The sequence below is a fragment of the Etheostoma cragini genome, chromosome 15 (genome assembly GCF_013103735.1).
Source record: "Etheostoma cragini isolate CJK2018 chromosome 15, CSU_Ecrag_1.0, whole genome shotgun sequence".
NCBI classification, from domain to species: Eukaryota; Metazoa; Chordata; class Actinopteri; order Perciformes; family Percidae; genus Etheostoma; species Etheostoma cragini.
In genome coordinates, this window is record NC_048421.1 from 10,727,564 (window position 1) to 10,745,979 (window position 18,416).

The 18,416-nt window shown below is 40.9% G+C and overlaps 2 protein-coding genes across 7 annotated transcripts in view; both read right to left on the reverse strand.

The window, feature by feature from the left end:
• Positions 1–8,893, reverse strand: part of baiap2a (BAR/IMD domain containing adaptor protein 2a) — a 52,592-nt gene extending 43,699 nt beyond the window's left edge. For all 4 annotated transcript variants that reach the window (XM_034893096.1, XM_034893098.1, XM_034893095.1 and 1 more), the window contains exon 1: positions 8,638–8,893. In XM_034893096.1, the coding sequence (XP_034748987.1) occupies positions 8,638–8,709 (72 nt within the window). In that variant the 5' untranslated portion in view covers positions 8,710–8,893. The remainder of the gene's footprint in view (positions 1–8,637) is intronic.
• Positions 8,894–10,318: 1,425 nt separating this feature from the next.
• LOC117958636 (charged multivesicular body protein 6-like) lies at positions 10,319–17,447 on the reverse strand. Of its 3 annotated transcripts, none has more exons than XM_034895137.1 (8): positions 17,243–17,447; positions 16,721–16,830; positions 16,297–16,384; positions 15,733–15,819; positions 15,256–15,321; positions 14,441–14,521; positions 11,200–11,275; positions 10,319–10,709 (listed from the first exon to the last, which is right to left on the reverse strand). In XM_034895137.1, the coding sequence occupies exons 1-8, from the start codon at positions 17,255–17,257 to the stop codon at positions 10,660–10,662; spliced, it is 573 nt and encodes a 190-aa protein (XP_034751028.1). In that variant the 5' UTR covers positions 17,258–17,447; the 3' UTR covers positions 10,319–10,659. The 3 variants fall into 3 exon arrangements, with proteins under 3 accessions (XP_034751028.1, XP_034751027.1, XP_034751029.1); XM_034895136.1 differs by having other exon boundaries at positions 17,118–17,446; XM_034895138.1 differs by lacking the exon at positions 15,256–15,321 and having other exon boundaries at positions 17,118–17,447.
• Positions 17,448–18,416: the final 969 nt, after the last annotated feature.

Consider the following 18,416-nt stretch of genomic DNA (forward strand, 5'->3'; position numbering starts at 1 on the left):
GTGGGGGGGAACTTAATGAGTATTAATAAGTATTTTCTCTCATCCCACATTCTCTGACCTGAGAAGCTGGTCTCCTGTGAGCTCTTTGCCCACCTCAAGTACGCAATGTTTTAGTTATTAGTTATTACAGCTAACTTCAATTAGTGGAAGGGATCCATTTATGGGTTGTAGCCACAGAAGTCGCATTGAAACACATGATGCAGCAGAATCTTGAAAAGCACCAAGACCAGTATATAATCACCCCAGCGTCACTTTAAGTGTATCCTTTTTTTTAATTTAATTTTGGTTGTTTTTTGGGAGTTTCACAGTCATAATTTATTAGATATTAATTTCTTTGTACATGTATTAAAAAGGAACTGTGCAATGGACTCAGATGTGTTAATTGTCTGGAAGGGGACATTGCAATAAAACATATATATTTTTATATTATGTTGTATATATTTGCATTAAGTAATAGTGTTCTTTTGAACCTTCTGTAATTATGATGTTTTTTGCAAATAAACAACATGAGAAAAAGTGAACATAAATAAAACAGGAAGAGATACTGTTTATCCATTTATGGTTCAATGTGACTTATGTCACTAACCAAGAAATCTCAACTGTTGAATGCATGCAAAAGGATGGATCTCTATAAGCATATATCTGGAATCAGATCTTACTAAACATAACAGGTCCCAGACTCTTTCCTTTTTCTGCCAAGCAAACACGCCTTGCTATCAGGACTGCCTGGCATGTGAAAGTTCCAAAGAACAGTAAAGGACAAAGGTACATGCTTATTATTTGTAAAAACTGTTTAATAAACTTGCAGTGCAGGAGGCAAATATTGACTTATCAAGTGCAATGTGCTTTCTGAAAGACAACAATACATTAAAAAAAAAACTTTTTTCAAAAAACTGAAAAAATGTTTAGGCGTGTTACTAAGAATTCCTTACACTTTGGTAAATGTTAGTTTACCAACAGAGGCAATATAAAGAGCCTTTTCCGAGGATATGGCACAACTTTGACAGATTCAAATCAGACATGAGGCTTAATGACCCCAAAGTGGTCTACAAATGGTCTCAGGTGGAGGAGGAAAAACCAAGTCACCTCTCATACAGGTTATTTGTCCTGGCTCCACCTTTGAACTGCAATGTCTTCCATCAGAGGCCATATAGGCAATAATTCATATTTGGTCTCGCAAACAACAGAATAACCTCCTATATATACCATACATAAACTCTCCTACTGCCTTTGCACATCAAGCCATTTGCTTGCCAACTATATACTGTGTTTGCTTTGTCATCTGTAGTCAGTGTGACCCCACACAGCGATCCCTCATTTACATTTTCTTGCAACAACTAACAGAAGTTAAGGCGGTGATAAAATATTTCACAGGTTAGTGTGCATCCAAAATGCAGCAAACTATGGAAGCAATTAGAGCTGCAACAATAGTTGATAAAGATAAAAGTAATCGCAACAATTTTAATAAACTGACAAATCGTGCTAAACATTTGCTGGTTTAAGCTTCACAAATTTAAATATTGCATGCTTTTTTGTGGCGTATACAATACTAAAATGAATATCTAAGACTTTACAGACATAACAATTAATCAATTTAAATCGGGAAAATAATTGGGATATATTACTAAAAAGAACTGTTATTGCTATATCATCCTTGTGTTAACAGACCTTATAAGCAGCACAAGAGGCGTAGTAAAATAGTTACTGTTGGTAATGAAAGTATCTTTGGTTGTCTGACTCACAGGCATTACTGTAGGTGGGTTGTGCTGCATTTAAGCCACTTGAACTTCGACTCCTGACAGGACACACTCACACGCATGCACGCACGCACACACTTTGGTTCCCACAGCAACCAAGACCCAGACTTATTTGCTAGCTTTAGGTCTTTGACCAGCAACACACCCATTCCTTTTGGAGAAGGAAATGAATGCATTACGTTGAAATCTCTCAAAATGCTGTTCTAAAAGCAGGAAGGTAATAAACCATAGATATTGGGTTTTGTCTAGATGACCATCAACTTAAAGAAAACAACATATTGTGCAATGGCGGACTTTTTTTCAGTATGGGTTACTACACTGGTCAGATGAAGAGGAAATTAGCACATTCACATTTGGCATGTCAGCTTTGAAGCTTTTAGGGAGGGTGGTTATGCAATAAGGATGTATTGTGTGAGGGTTCTGCTGACCTCCTCCTTGCAACATTCTGATTTAAACACAGCCCTACATAGAGTAATCTTGTGCTTAACAAACTCAATTAATAGAGTGTTTGTACAGGTGATAGGCCTATAGAGGCGTAAAAGTATTTGAATAAATAAACTGAAAGTACAGTTACATGCCATAACATTGACTGTGTCTGTTGCATTAGTCACTTTACATACCAATGGCAAAGTTTGACTGCGTTTGAATGTCCCCACCAAAAGGAACATTTAAACCATGTGGATATATGCAATATATCTGTAGAATAGCATGACTAGTCTGGGTCTCAGAAAAACACTGTGGTTGCCCAACTTAGCCTAGTGGGTGTAACAGTAGCCACAGACATGTGAACTGTAGCCCATGACCCATAAATGTAAGGCCATTGTCCACTGCCACAGTACTAACTGAAAGCCTTTGCTTCTGTGCGTCTCTTTTAGTCCCCGTAATTACAGCTTCATCCTCCACAGTAATTAGGGATAAGTTCAACAAGGATGTGGAATGTCTCCATCTATTTTTCCTTTCCTCTTCCACTCACACAATAAAGCATTTTAAGGCTTTCTATAAAGCAGGCATGCCCTATGTTTGTTTTTGTAACAGATAAGTATTATATTATGATAACCATGTCAACAAGGTGACTTCAAAATCAACTTTTTCTGTCAATTCGGCCATGAAGCTTCTTTGCACTACTGCAATACAGTGTATCCTTGGATTTAGAACTGAGCATCTCCAATCTCTGTCCTTGAAAAAGCAGTGGTGAGTAAAAGAAAAGAGAGAACGTCTCTAAACCATCCGCCCCCGGACGTGCAGAGAAGGTGGGTGTGTGGAGCAATAGTCCTCTCTCTGCATCGCAGTCAAAGGCACAGGGAACAAATCTGCTGTTCCACAGGCAATGAACGTTATGATATTCTCTGCAGTGCATAATGCAATCTTTTCAAGGCCCCTGGCACCAGCAGGCATAAACTTGTTGAAACACTATATTCTGGAGTCTGATGTTCAGGAGCTGAAGTCATTTTAAACTCCATTAAATTGCATATTATAAATCAAGTGGCGCTTGATGTGATATACTGTACTGCTAAATGAAAAAAAAGGTAAATAAAAGGGATGGATGATGGACCCCAGAGAACACATGGCGCTGTCTATACACGACAGGGCTAATTTACACTGGACCCCTTTATGGGCTTTTAATAAAGCACTTTTTTATCAATTACAACAGGTTCAAGATCTCCCTTTTATCTCTTTCTGAAACAGAATCCATCGCTTTTCCTCCCTCTCACTCGCCTTCTCCAGCCCTTCACCAACTGCAACTGTCTTTTTAGCACAAATATGACAGAAACACATAAGAATAATGGCACGTTGTTGCTAAGAGACAACCTGTTCAGATCTCCCACATGAGAGTGTGGTGAAACTGTGGTCCTCTTATCATTATCAGAATATCATTCATTCAAGTCTAGTGAGTGTCACGACAATATTGCAACTGGGAGAGAAACCTATTACATAACAGGATGTCTTTTAGGCAGAACAACTGCATTTCACATCAGGGTTTTACCGCAGCGGTATCACACTCGACACAATGAAGATCCTTTAACCAGAGAGTATTGAGTATCGCACTTGATCCGGTCAAACAACAAATGTCCCTTCCTCATAACTGCCATTTGTGAAAATGGCATCCACTGTTTTCCAGGCTGTGTTGACAATTAGGGAGTGGTGCTGCATGGGAAAATGAGTGTTGTCCTGAGGGCTGGAAGAGATGAGACACACCCTTCTCTTCCCTTACCTGCCAGGGTGTGTTCAAAATGTGTGCCCCATGTCTCAGGCAACACTTCCTGTGACAAAGACTCTAAATAATACATTACTAGTTATATTGTGCTAAAGGGTGTGCTCAACCGTTCTCACCTCCATGCAACTTTTAGGATAAAAGTTAACTGTGGAAATCCTGATAACTGTTAAAAAGGTTTCATTATTGACTGATGACACACAGAGTCCTATTCTTCTCCAGCCTCTAGTCTGATTAATCTGTTTGTTCACTTCAGTGTGCCCTCCCCCCTCACCCCAGGCTTCATCCACCGACATGTTAAGAGGCTTGACCCGGGGCACCACCTCTTTCAGACACCGAGCAACAAGGCCAGCTGGTGCAAATTACTGCTCTGCACACACACACCTTAAGTATCTGTCTCACTCGGTCAGCACGGGAATGACTAGATGCCACGTCTTTAACTTCCAGTCTATGTGAGAGAGGAGAATGGAAGTGAGTCACAGAGGATCACACTGAGATTGCTGGGTTTTACAGGGTTGACTCCCCTGTTGATTAAGAATAAGATAAAGTCATGCAAAAAACTAAGGAGTGCCTCTGGCCTTTACCAAAAGAGCAACGCTTGCAGTGAGTTGCTGAATCTCCAGTCTCGCCCTCACCTTGCTTAGAGTCCCAGCCCTGTTAAACACACACACACTCAACTGGGCTACCATGAGTCACAGCAGTGCATTTACCCCCCCTCTCTTCCCCTGAGATTACTCAGTATCTGCCCAGCTGCTTTGTTGTTATGACTTTGCAGCCACCGTATGTTTTTAAATCTCCTCTTCCTCAGAAGAGGCATGCATGCATACAAAGCAGACAAACAAAATGACTGTCTAAGGAGGCTTTCAAATATGTATTGTACGAGGAGAGAAACAGGAAGGGTTATAGTGAACAGCCAGTGTTGTGGAAGTCACATTTGTTCCCTGACAGTCTCCCTGTTTCATTGGCAGTGCAAACAATTAGCAACTTCATTATAGGACAGTACAAAGCTACAAAAGGTCAAAAGGTAGAACTGTGAACATGACTTAAGGGAGGACATCAACATTTAGCCACTAGTCTTACTCTGAACTACCAATCATTGTGCCCGGCTGCTGTCTGTGCCACAAATAATAACGTGGTGAATTCCAGTGTATTTATAGAATTTTAATACGTTTTGCATCTTTTCAAAAACTTGCATAAGTACTTTTTAATTAAATTTGAATACTCAACAAGCCTTGCTGACCCTAAGTTGACCATCTGCACTTTAGCCTGAGACGTGTCATTTTGCAACCAAACTAACAGCAGCAGATTTCAGTGATAAAATACGCCGATTACCACCTATCCCTTTCACAAAACGCCAATATTTAAATTAAACCAAGTGGGGATTTGAGGGTATAGACAGCTAAAAACATGCAGTATACTGTGACTGATGCAGCTTCATCACGGAGATGTGGTGGGAGTCAAATTGAACCCATCTCTTTAAATATTAAAGCACATAAATAAACCTGCATTTAAACTGCAGCGAGGTTGTTGAAGAAAGCACAAGGAGTGTGAAGTAAGCAGCGACTATGCTATAGGTGACACTCTCTGCGCCCTCCTAGCTTTTGCCATGAGATCAGATCCCCAGTGTGGAAGAAGGACTCTGTCTCGCCACTCTGCAACCCGTCAGCATTTCTGGCTGTCAGGACCCTGACGAGTGCTTTCATTCCAGAGAAAGAGCACAACTGCTGGGCTTGTGCTTGAATGAGCACTACCATCTACTGTATGAAGGGACCTTTCCCCCTCCAAGGGTTCAGGATGTAGACAACTACAATGTGTCTATGTTGATTAATGCACATTAGTAGGTGTAAACACTGGACAAACCCAGACAGAGCATGGCGCACAATTCACAGTGGGTTGTGTGACCGATTCAGGACCGAAATAGCCACCTAAAACATTTGCTTCCCTTGTTGGCTCTAAAAGAAGCAGCAGGTACATTCCCTGTAGGAGCAGGTACACTCTATCCATTCTTGGTCTTCTGTTAAGGGGACCAACTACAGCTGGCTTAGGGCGCAGGGGCAGTTAAAAGTAGAGTACCTTTTAAGGATTATTGTGTGTAATCAATAACCAGGAATATGAAAGGACACCTCTCTGAGAGCCAGTGACCTCTAATTATTACAAGACACAGGTGAGGAGTCCTCATAACATGAAGTTTTGTTAACATTCCTTCAGTGGGTGCTTGCAACTCTGAAACAAAGATACTGGACTAGGTTTGAATGAATAACATAGATTGCTGAAATGATATTTCCAATCAGAGCTGTTCCACAAACAGTTAATCAGGAACCACTTTCCTATTCAACGTTAGTCATGTATCAAGTATTGTTAGTTGATACTATATGAACTCCCCCTATTAGAGCATTACACTTTGGGGTGTCTCCCAAGTTCCAAAGTCTCTTATTTAATAGCTCCTCGCTCCTCGCCTGAACCCGGAAGTCATTCTGGTCCGCCTTCGTGAATGCTGTCACACAGCTCTTATTCCTGACCTAATAAGTGAGGATCGAGAAGGGCTCTTTGAGGAACTATGAGCATGGATACACAACAGCAGCCGTCTCGAAACCGTCCAACTGAAAGCCTTTTGCCAACTCCACCCATACATCTGATAAATTCATGTGATGCTTCAGAGGAAAGGATGGCTCATCCCTCTTAAACCACATTTCCTTGTTTCCTCTCTCCTTGCAAGACTTCCTGGCATCTCTCATGCTTCCTAGTTGGGATGGACAGTCGTTTTTCTGCAACACCCGTTCCAGTACTGGCATTCATTTCTTCCCTAAAAAACCTTCTCCTCCCTGCGATCCAGAGCTCCAGTGCTAGCAGTGTAAAAACACCACTCACCTGGTGCTCCGAGCTCAGCAAGGCTAGCCCTACGGAGCTGCCCGGTTGGTTGAGGTTAAGCCTTGAGTAGTTAAAGTTAGGATAGCCGACTGGTCTGGGGGAAATGACCTGAACAAATCACGTTCTGTTACAGTTAGCAGCAGTTAGCTTTTAGCATTAACGTTACTTTAGCAACTAGTTAAGCTTTCTGTCCATCAGAAAATTCTGTAACCGGCGAGTCGAGGCAGAGCAGCCGGAGGACATCAAAAGCAAAACCAGAAAACATTTTCGACATAACATCAAGTATCACCAAAATCAGAGGTAGTACTGCAAAGCGGTACAGCTCTTCTCTTGGTTGATTGGATCGTACCTGCCCAACAGAGTTACATAGTGCAACAACATTAGTGCTGGGACAATATGCTTTTGTCCCAAATCATTTCTTTCACCATATATGCGTGACAAGTCCATTTGTATTGCGTTTTTCATTTACTGTGATTTTAGAAGTATTGCGATTTTTATTGTATCGAGTTGCGGTTTTCTTCCCTTCTTTGACAAATACAAAAGGTTAAAGTTGATAGACTATCACACTTCTAGAGAAAATATTATGAGACACTTCTAAAACATTTGTTTTCAAAGAAGAATGCACATCTTATGCCCATCAGTAAGTCTGACATTTCTTTCATTTGTAAAGAAGCACATAACATCTATTTTTTTTGCATTTTCTACTTTTGTTTCATTTAGCTGGAAACGGATATGATGTAGTTGCCTTCCGCGGCACCAAATAAACAGAAACATTAAGGTGACTCATTGGTAATAAATTAAATAAAAAATATTGATTAGGGAAAATAATCATTTAAAAAAAATTATAAGCTAAAAAATCATTTTACCCCTACACATGAAGTTGCCCATGTGCAGTGGAAATGACATTCTTTCTCCATATTACAAGTCAGATCAAAAGGATTTTTAAGGTGTTATTTTATGGTTAAAAAGTTACATAATGTTGCTTTAACACATTAGCTGCATCCCCCCTCCCATTAAGGTATACATTATTATTATTATTATTATTTCAAATTGAATGAATTTGGGGTTTGGGCTGCTGGTGGGAATAATTGAAGACATCATTTTGGGATATTAGAAATGGTGATATTTGTTTTAACAGTTTTCTGATGATAAACAAAAAAATGAAGCACCTCAATGTTTCCCATTCTTTCTCTACTGAGAATCTTTTTTTCCACCCAGTACTGAGGCTTAGTTGACGCAGGGTTTTAGGCAGAACAGGTTTGAATGTTCAGCTCCTATATGGGGCAAATGTTTACTTGTTGCAACAGATAAGCCCAACCTTCTTTGCCCGTCAAACACTGACTTCTGGAATGCATACGTCCCTATTTCGGCATTAAAACTAGGCGATAGAAATCCACTGGTATTTTAGCAATAGCCTACACTATCAGAGCAGGGTTTTAGGAAGACAATAGGCCTACGTGTAGGAGAAGATTGAGTGAGAGAGTGACTTTGATTTTGTAAGCACGGGGGCAAATTTAGCTGAGAGGTGTTGCCTAGCTACTACTACTTATCGAACATGGAGTCGAGCAGTTTTTATGTGGAGGTGGAAGAAAACAATTCCCGTAAACTAGGCTAATTAAAAAAAAAAAAAAATCAACAAGATGATCGACTGCGCCTCTCCCTAAATAGATTATCATAGAATTAAAAACAGGCTCTGAATGCGTCTTGGGCAATAAACAAAAAGTCGGATTCCTAGTAGAACACGGCTGAAATCATATGATCATATGCACCTCAAAACTTTATTCATTAGTTACACCTTACCTTGTAGACATTTTCCGTCAAACGGTGAACCTCGTCGGTGCGAGACATCGTGAAGTCTTCAGCCAGGACCATAAACGTTTTTTTCCTTCAAACGTGTATCCGCGTAAAATGGGGGAACGGGTAAATACACGAGTTTGATCAAACAAAAGGCGAGGCAACGCGCCAGCGAGAGCGAAATGATACAGCGCTCCCAAAACCCCACTCGAGCTAAACACACCTTCCCTCTCTACAGCTGACAGCCCGCTGCTGCCTTCACTGGCTCCTCGACGGCTTAGTTTTTTTCGCAGTCTCACATACGCATTAAAACGTTCAGAAATAAAGTCAGAAATGCAATGAAACAACAAAAATTACACTCTAACATGTAACATACCATATGAAATATCATATACTTATAACTAAAAAAAACACGGGGTAGGCTACCAGTGCTAAGCTGGACAGGAGATAGGCCTATTCAGGAATGGGCAACACTACTGTATTGCTAGCTTATTAAAAAAAAAACTAAATTACTTGGCATAACCTTTATAAAAGGTGAAAATAAATGCTATTAATGTAATAATCATAAGGATGTTTTAGTTGTTTACTTAACTCGAACCCTAAATAGAAAAATTCCTACAGCATTAGAATGCAACATCACCTTATCATAGTGCACATTTGGTGCACCCCCTCCCACACACACGCACACACACACACACACACACACACACACACACACTTCTGTATTTGAATTGAGCTCCACCAATAATATTAATATTTCCCTATGAGATACAGAGGCAAGTTTACAACAATTTACACACAATGTTTATTTCTTATATAAGTGCCTATTTATATTGCATCTTTTGGTGTGTGTTATAAGCTAAAAAGACAGTTCTAATATTTGCATCCATTTACAGGGAAACACTACACAAGTTGGTTAAGTATAGAGACCCTGCCATTTTGTCTTCAGAGCAAAGGTGCAAATTAACCTGCTAGTTTTGCATTATTTGACAAAGAATGGCTGCTCTACATGAAACCAGTCCAGCCAAAAAGACATATAAGACAGATTTAGTTTGTATTTTGCCCCCCAATGTAACATGTCCATACCAGCATTGTTCATTTAGATATTTTCTGTCTCTGTCCATTAAAGCTTTGAGCACACTGCTGCCATCATCTGAGCAAGCTACAAAATGATATGCAGTCCAGTTGTCCCTGTAAAGCTTGACTTCTTTCCGTTTACAAAACAAAATGTTATGTATACAATTGCACTGCGTATGTATGTAGTCAAACTGACTGTTTTCAGTAGCACCATAAGGTGATGTTTTTCTCACAGTGGATAATTTGTGTTAGTTTCATTGTACATGCCAATTAGAGTCTAAGTGCCCACTTAGTGCAGTTTTTGTAAATACTATACTGGCTTTCTTGTCTAAACATCTCCCACATATCAGCAACATGAGTTTTCTACCTTCTGTCAAGAACCACACACACTTCAATGATGAGGTGTGAATGAGCACACCTGTTTTGTATACTGTTGAGTCAGCAAACAAAACAAGGAGTGCCCCCTTCTGGAGATAGCATGATACACAAGCTGAAAATGTGAACATATTACCATGATCTTCAGTGACAATAAAGCCATGGAGCCTTAATTGGTTTAACACTGTTTAAAAAAATATTTGTGTCTGTAAGAAAAGCCAGCAGAACACATTTCTTGCCACAGCTCTATTTATTATGTAAAACAACTGAAACAAATATGTAAAACATCTAAAAATGTGTCCTTTCATTCTGTTGCACCAAAACAGTTAGAATGTGTCATGGCGTTTCTAATCCAAGTCAGACAGAGAAATAAACTTTTCACTTTCTTTATGTAGATGCTTCACGGGAGCAGTGCAACAGAATGCAGACACAGTGCAATTCCTGTAGAATGTGTGAAGATGCGCTGATGTCTGCAGGTCAGACCTTTAAGTGCTAATGATTGAGAATAGAATACTTAAATTAACAGAGTGCCCATCAGTACAAAGACAGTCTACTCCCAACCACGCCTTTAATCTGTTAGGCTGCCAACATCTCTCTGTCTGGCTTGTTCTTGGTTTCTCTCCTCTCTAGAACAAAAAGTCAAAGTAAAAGCAAACATGATCAGTCTGACATCAATTGCTTTACAAATCAGGGCTTCTGCCAGTCAAATGTAAGACTTTACGACCTCTATGAATGAAATTTAAGACCTATTAATTTACATAAAATTCCAACGAAATGCAGAGTACCAAACCTACTTGCAATACATTTATTCAAATTGAATAAAAGTGACACAGAGGAATACTAATCTGTACATATACAGTGAATAATATTTGGACTATTGAAAGGAAGAACTACAACACCACAAAATAAAAAAAAGTATTTCAGTGAGCATTAGAGCATTACTGTTTAAAATTACTTAAGACCATGAACACAACACTTCGGCAAATCTAAGACTTTATAAAGCCTAAAATTCAGTCTTTTTAAGACTTTTTAAGACCCGATGGAAACCCTGCAAAACTATCAAGTGTGTGAGGAATGCTTCGTGATGTGAAAAAAAAGGAAAAAAAGAAAGCGTACCTGGTTCAGCTTTAGCTGCCTCTGGGACCTCTGGTATTGACTCACTGGGGACCTCTGGAAGGGCTACATCTTCTCCCTGTTTCAGTCAAAGGGACAGGGAAACAATACAAGTTTTAACAATAAGGGTCACCCTGACTAACTATAAAAGCGCAAACATATTATTTTGCCAAGCTGAAAACATGCTTCTAGTTCCTAAAAAGTTGACAGTTTGACAATGCAGGCTTGGTAAAGCACAGTGATGCCACAGAGCAAATGTTAAAAAGGTTCTATTTAGGTCACATGTTTAAATAGAAGCAAGATATCTAATCCAAACTTGTTTGATGCTTCATCCAAAAAAATCCATCCATTCACCCATCTTAGTCCGCTTATCTGGAGCAGCTCCAGCTCCCGGACCAGGTTGGAGATATAATCCCTCCATCTAGTCCTGGGTCTTCCCCGAGGCCTCCTCCCATCTGGATGTGCCTGGAACACCTCCCTAGGGAGGCCCAGGATCCTCCATCCTTACCAGATGCCCAAACCACCTCAACTGGCTCCTTTCAACACGAAGGAGCAGCGGCTCTACTCCGAGCTCCTCACGGATGACTGTGCTTCTCACCCTATCTCTAAGGGAGACGCCAGCCACCCTCCTAAGGAAAACCATTTTGGCCGCTGGTACCCTGGATATTTTTCCTTCGGTCATGATCCAGCCTTCATGACCATAGGTGAGGGTGAGGACAAAAACAGACCGGTAGATCCAGAGCTTTGCCTTCTTGCTCAACTCTTTTTTTGTCACAACTGTGCAATAAATTGAATGTAATACCCCCACTCGTGAACAGGACCCCAAGGTATTTAAACTCTTTCACTTGGGGTAAGGACTCATTCCCTACCTAAAGAAGGCACTCCATCGGTTTCATGCTGAGAAACATGGCCTCAGATTTAGAGGTGCTGATCCTTATACCAGCCGCTTCACACTCGGCTGCAAACCAATCCAGTGAGTGCTGAAGGTCACAGACCGATGATGCCGTCAGGACCACATTATCCGCAAAAAGCAGCGATGAGATCATCACCAAACTGCAACCCCTCCCCACCCCAACTATGCGTCGATATCCTGTCCATAAATGTTACAAACAGGATTGGTGACAGAGCTCCGCCCTGGCGGAGGCCAACCCTAACCTGGAAGAAGTCCGACTTACTGCTAAGAACCCAGACACAGCTCTCGCTTTGATCCTACAGAGATTGGATGGCGCACCCCCTCACCCCATTCTCCCGCAGCACCTCCCACAGCACCTCCCAGTGTCTCCCGGGGGACTCGGTAATACGCCTTCTCCAGAGCCACAAAACACATGAAGATTGATTGGGCACACTCCCAGGCTCCCTCCAGGACCCTTGCGAGAGACAGCCCCTCCACAACCAAAGCTTTCAGCATTTCAATCCCTAGGGCTTTGCCACTGTGGAGTTGTTTAACTACCTCAGCAACTTCAACCAGGGAAATTGACAACAATCCCCATCAACATCCAGCTCTGCCTCTACCAAAGAGGGCGTGTTAGCTGGATTTAGGAGTTCCTCAAAGTGCTCCGTCCACTGCCCTATTACCTCCTCAGTTGAGGTCAACAGCATCCCATCCTTACTGTACACAGCTTGGATGGTTCTCCGCTTCCCCCTCCTGCAGTGGGAAACGGTTCTCCAGAAGCACCTTGGTGCCGACCGAAAGTGCTTCTCCATGTCTTCCCCAAAATTCTCCCACACTCGCTGCTTTGGACCCTTCGGTACCTTGCAACTGCCTCTGGATCCCTCAGGGATAGCAAATCCCGGAAAGACTCCTTCAGTCGGACAGCTTCCCTAACCAGCAGTGTCCACTAGGGTGTTCATGGGTTACCGCCCCTTGAGGCACCTACGACCACAGCTCTTCACCGCAGTTTTAGCAATTGAAACTTCGAACATTGTCCACTCATGTTCAATGCCCCCAGCCTCTATAGGGATGTATGAAAAGCTCCGCTGGAGGTGTGAGTTGAAAGTCTGCCGGACAGGGGCCTACTCCAGACGTTCCCAATTTACCCAAACTACCCTTTTGGGCTTATCAGGTCTGTCCAGAGTCTTACCCCATCCCCTGACCCAACTCACCACCAGATGGTGATCAATTGAAAGCTCCGCCCCGTCTCTCTTCACTCAAGTGTCCAAAACATACGGCCTCAGATCCGATGAAACAGTTATAAAATCGATCATTGACCTTCAGCCTAGGGTGCTCTGGTACCAAGTACACTTATGAGCATCCGTACAATTGTTATAGACAGTCCATGACTAGCACAGAAGCCCAACAAAAGACAACCACTCTGTCTTATATCAGGGAGGCTGTTCCTTCCAATCATGCCTCTCCACGTCTCTCCATTATTGTCCATGTGTGTGTTGAAGTCCCCCAGCAGAACTATGGAGTCCCCAATTGGAGCCCCATACAGGACTCCATTCAAGGTCTCCAAGAAGCCTGAGTACCCCAAACTCTGACTGTACATATGCACAAACAAAAGTCAGATTTCAACACAAGCCTCAGGTTCATAGAGACACACAAACCTCTCCACCACAATAAGGTGATAGTTCCCGGAGACGCCAGCATCCAAAATATCTGTTAGATAAACTGCTAAAAGGAATATGCTACCTTTTTGTCAAAATGAAAAAAATACTTCAGTTTGACAAAAAGGTAGCATATTCCTTTTAGCAGTTTATCTAAGAAATAAACTGCTAAAACACTTAGAGTTCTCTATCTAGATATAGAATCTTTGTCTGTATTTAAGTGTGAAACGATAATGTGTGTAGTTTGATAGGCTCGAGAGTGTGTCAATATAAACAATAGTTAGATCACATAAGAAGAAAACCTGCTGAGGTTTTAATCATGGGAATCAACCAAATTCATACTGTTTCTATTGTACAGCCTATTATTATATACAAATAATTATATACAAATATTGTGGCTTCTAACTTTCCTCTGTGAGAGAGAGAGAGAGAGAGACAAATAGTGTACAAATCTAGTCCAAATACCAATGTGCAGTGTGTGTATGACTTGCCTCAACTCTGAATCACAGATTTAACAACAGCCCAGGGTCCAGTGGAAGCACTACAGTAAGTGGCAAACAGCTGAAGCCTGTAGTTACACCAGGCCTCAGTGTGTGTATCTAGAAATTTGAAGTGGGTTGTTACAAGGAAAGAGCATGCATGGTCAGGCAAACATTCCCTGTGTTAATAAAGGTTAAACATGCAGCACAACACCCACCTGAGTGATAGCTTCCAGCTCTGCTAAAACAGCGTCGTGGTCCTCCTGCGTCAGGGCTCCAGCCAGGATATCATCTATTTGCTGCAGGAGGAAAAACTGTGTTAGCTAATAGAACACTGACAACTCAGTTTTTCTTTAATTACGAAACATGGACAGTAATACATACAGTATATCGTCTAGGAAAGTTAATTTAAGCATTATGCATCCTTTAAACATGTGAAAATGTAGAGAATAAAGATAGTAGTAAAGGTCCCATGACATGGTGCTCTTTGGTTGCTTTTATATAGGCCTTAGTGGTCACTTAATACCATATCTGAAGTCTCTTTGCCAAAATTCAGCCTGGGTGCAGAATTGAAGCCACTAGAGCCAGTCAAAAATGAGCTTTCCTTAGTATGTGCCATTTCTGAGTCTGTAGCTTTTGAGGAGGAGAGAGTGGGGGGCAAGGTGGAGGGTGGGGGTGTGGCCTTGACCAACCGCCAGTTTGCTTGTTTGAAAGCCATCATGTCTTTCTCTCATGGGTGGGCCAAATTCTCTGGCTGGGCAAAGCAGAGAAAGGGGAGATAACCTTGCCCCTTATGAACTCATACGGGGCCAGATTCCAGATTGGCTCATCTGAGCTTTCATTTTCTCAAAGGCATAGCAGGATACCCAGGGCTCGGTTTACACCTATCACCATTTCTAGCCAATGGGGGACCACTTCCATCATATTAATGTTAAAACCTCATAAAGAGAAATGTTCATGCCATGGGACCTTTAAAGTAGTTAGGCTACTAGTCAAAATAAAACAAAAATAATGTAAAGGTGCAGGCATTTACCCTTTGATATTCAATTGATTCCTGGGTCTCATCCAGGATTCGCTCCACATCCTCAATTGACATGATCTGTCCCAAACAACAAAAGGAAACCCATATTACAGGAGAAAAGGGTTTTGGATGGAAAGTGTTTTCCACACATTCTGGCTGGATTGTGAATTTCCTGAGCAAATCCGTACACTGTATCCAAGGATGTGCAGCAGTCACACCGCTGTAGTCAAGGCTTTGCTTCTTAATCCCTTAATCTTCAAACAATGTGCACCAGCTATGCTAACACAAACCACACGCCTTCTCCAATGCTCAAACCCTACCCAAGGATCATATTCAATAAAGTCTGCCTATTATCAGTGGAAACTTTGACATTGTTGAAGTATATATTCACATAAACCTTAAGGGGGGGGGGGGGGGATTGTTATCATAGATGTGAAAGGTATATTCCTAAACACAAACAGTGGGAAAGAAACATGAAAGCATATCTACCTGGTGCATACTCTCCAGGCAATAATTGCCAACCTCAAGCCCCTCAATGACTTTCATCTCAATTTGCATGAACTCAATATCTTGAACCTGTTGACAAATATGAGCATAGAAAAAGAAGATAGAAAAACATTAAAATGCACTTCTACATACACACAGTACAAACAAAACAAAAACCTAGTTGCAAATGCTTTTAGATGATCAAAAAGGTATGCTGCTTTAATTCACACTGCATAGTGGGCTCATTATGTTACACGTGGCATTTCAGTATCAATAAATCCTAACTACATTAAATATGAGCACCTATTTGTTTGTTTGCTTAATGTATTTTGCACTTGTAAAAAAAGGATAATAACAATAAAATGAAATGAACAATAAACCTCTACACAAACTTAATAAATAAATTCTCGTGAACACAAATTAAATCTCAAGTTTGAAAAGCATTAGGAAGAAGAATACACTTATTTATTCCTCCCCCTTCTCTGCATCTCATCAATTAATTCATAAAACCTCATCTTTATCACTTATCATTCTGTACACGGGTTAGCTTGGATTCTGAAAACTTACCATGCGCTCCAGGTTTGAAATCTGATTTTCAGTCTTGTCTAGTAGCTGATCCTGATACCTTTTTTTCTTAAGAAGCAGCAGTGCCTTTCTGCAATAACAAATAAATTTAAAATTAAAGAAAAAAACAGAGGGGGTCAGGGGTCTGCACCTCAGGAATGTACATGTTTGCATGTTATGTAATGCATGTTGTGCGTTTTTTTAATCCAAACCTACCTATTTTACCATGCCTTTAGGACACAACAAATAATTACAAAATACAGTATTTTCAGGCAGTTAATGTTTTTAAAGCTGCAACCATATTTATAATGTGTAACTATCATTATCTTTTTTGCTTGTTGCCTGCTTTACATTGACTGCATGGTGGACTTACAGATCTTGTTTCACATCTGACCTGAAAATGGTAGGTTATCTTTTTCATGCTTACTCTTTCCTCCCATCTTTTAGCAACTGCTTTGCCAGAAGTCGCTCTTTCTCCAGTTGAAGGGTGATTCTCTTTTGGTACTGCTTTAGCTTATCTCTCTGCTGCTTCAATTGCTGGGAAAAATATAGATATATGAATAGGTTGGCCCAACCTATTTAGGAGTGTTTTTGTACTGCATTGCAAAGTAGAGGGGGTTCTATCTATCACTTATTGTTACACTTCATCACTGCACCCAGACACAGATGTCGGACACACCCACCACAGGACTAAAGAAGGAAGTGTCTATGCTAAATTAACATTAATCCATGTTGCCAGGTAACCAACGCTTTCAGCCAGCTAACAGTAGCCCTGTGTTATGTGTCAGGGGTCTAATCCGCTGCTACAGCCGCTATCAGCTCACCAAAATGGCTTTGTCTTGTTCCGTTACACGCGAAGGGCTACTCTTTCTCCCAAAAACGTTTCCCATTATTTAGCAACATCCCCTCCACATTCTCCCTCATCAACAGACAAATTCTGACTTATTACCGAACATTTTGCCATGATAATAAATAGCCTTAAAAGGGTTAGCAGGCTAACTGACTACCATCGTGTTATACAGTGTCCACAGTTTTCTTTCACAGTGTTTCCTACGGCAAGCGAGGCAGGACATTAGTCTGTTAAGTTTGACTTCACTCCAGTCTGGAACTCAGCAGCAACATAGAACATGCACGTTACAACTGTAGTAGTATGTCATTTGCCACAATGAATAGTACCTTGTCGTTAGCATGACCGACAGCCGGGTACTTTGGACCGCTCCAGACTCCCCGGGGGTTCCAGGACCAGGACCTTGGACAGCGACACTACATTGTGCCAGATGTTTTGAAAATGACATATCTTAGCATGGATTTAAAGTAAACAGGAAGACGAGAGGATGCTATAGCGTATAGCCAGTGGATTGATAGTTTTTTCAATAGAATTCGGAAAATATCCACATCTGTTAAACGGATTTTATGTAATTGTGCAGAGATTTTAACTTTAAAATGTGTTTACCTGGTGTAAGGAGTGTCCTTAAACTCACTACAAGGATGGATGTATGGATGGATACAGTACAAAGCTTAGTGTAAAACAAATGTCAAACAAGTACTTATAGAGGTATGCCCTTTTAATCACATTCATGCATACTACATTGTGCATGACAACATGACATCCCTGGTGGGTGGGACTTACAGTTGCAACAAAGCACAAGCTTTGAAACCATAAAACCAGTGAGGACTTCTGATGTTGGGTATTATTTAAGACATAACTGTCATTAATAATATCTCTTTTGAATTTATTTGTAACACTTTATCTGTAAGATGTTTTATGGAGTGGAGTTGATGGATTAGATGCTAGAAACTAGCTGAGCATATACTGCCCCGTGTGAAATCCTCAGGTTTTGGGACACTAAAAATCCCAATCAGTCTAATCCAATTACTTGACGTAATTCTGGCCTACTTGAGTGAGATTAAGAGCTTAAACAATTACAAGTAGTAAGTAGAAAGAAAGGACAAAACAACACACAAGTCTAAATACAGAATTTATGACCAAACATTAGTTTAGTTTGACACATGATCACAGACACAGAAAACAGCATTCAGCAGATTTATCCAACAGTGAAGAGAAAACGTTCTCATTTACAAGATAATGAGGGTGGACGGATCTTGGAACAACTTTAAACTTC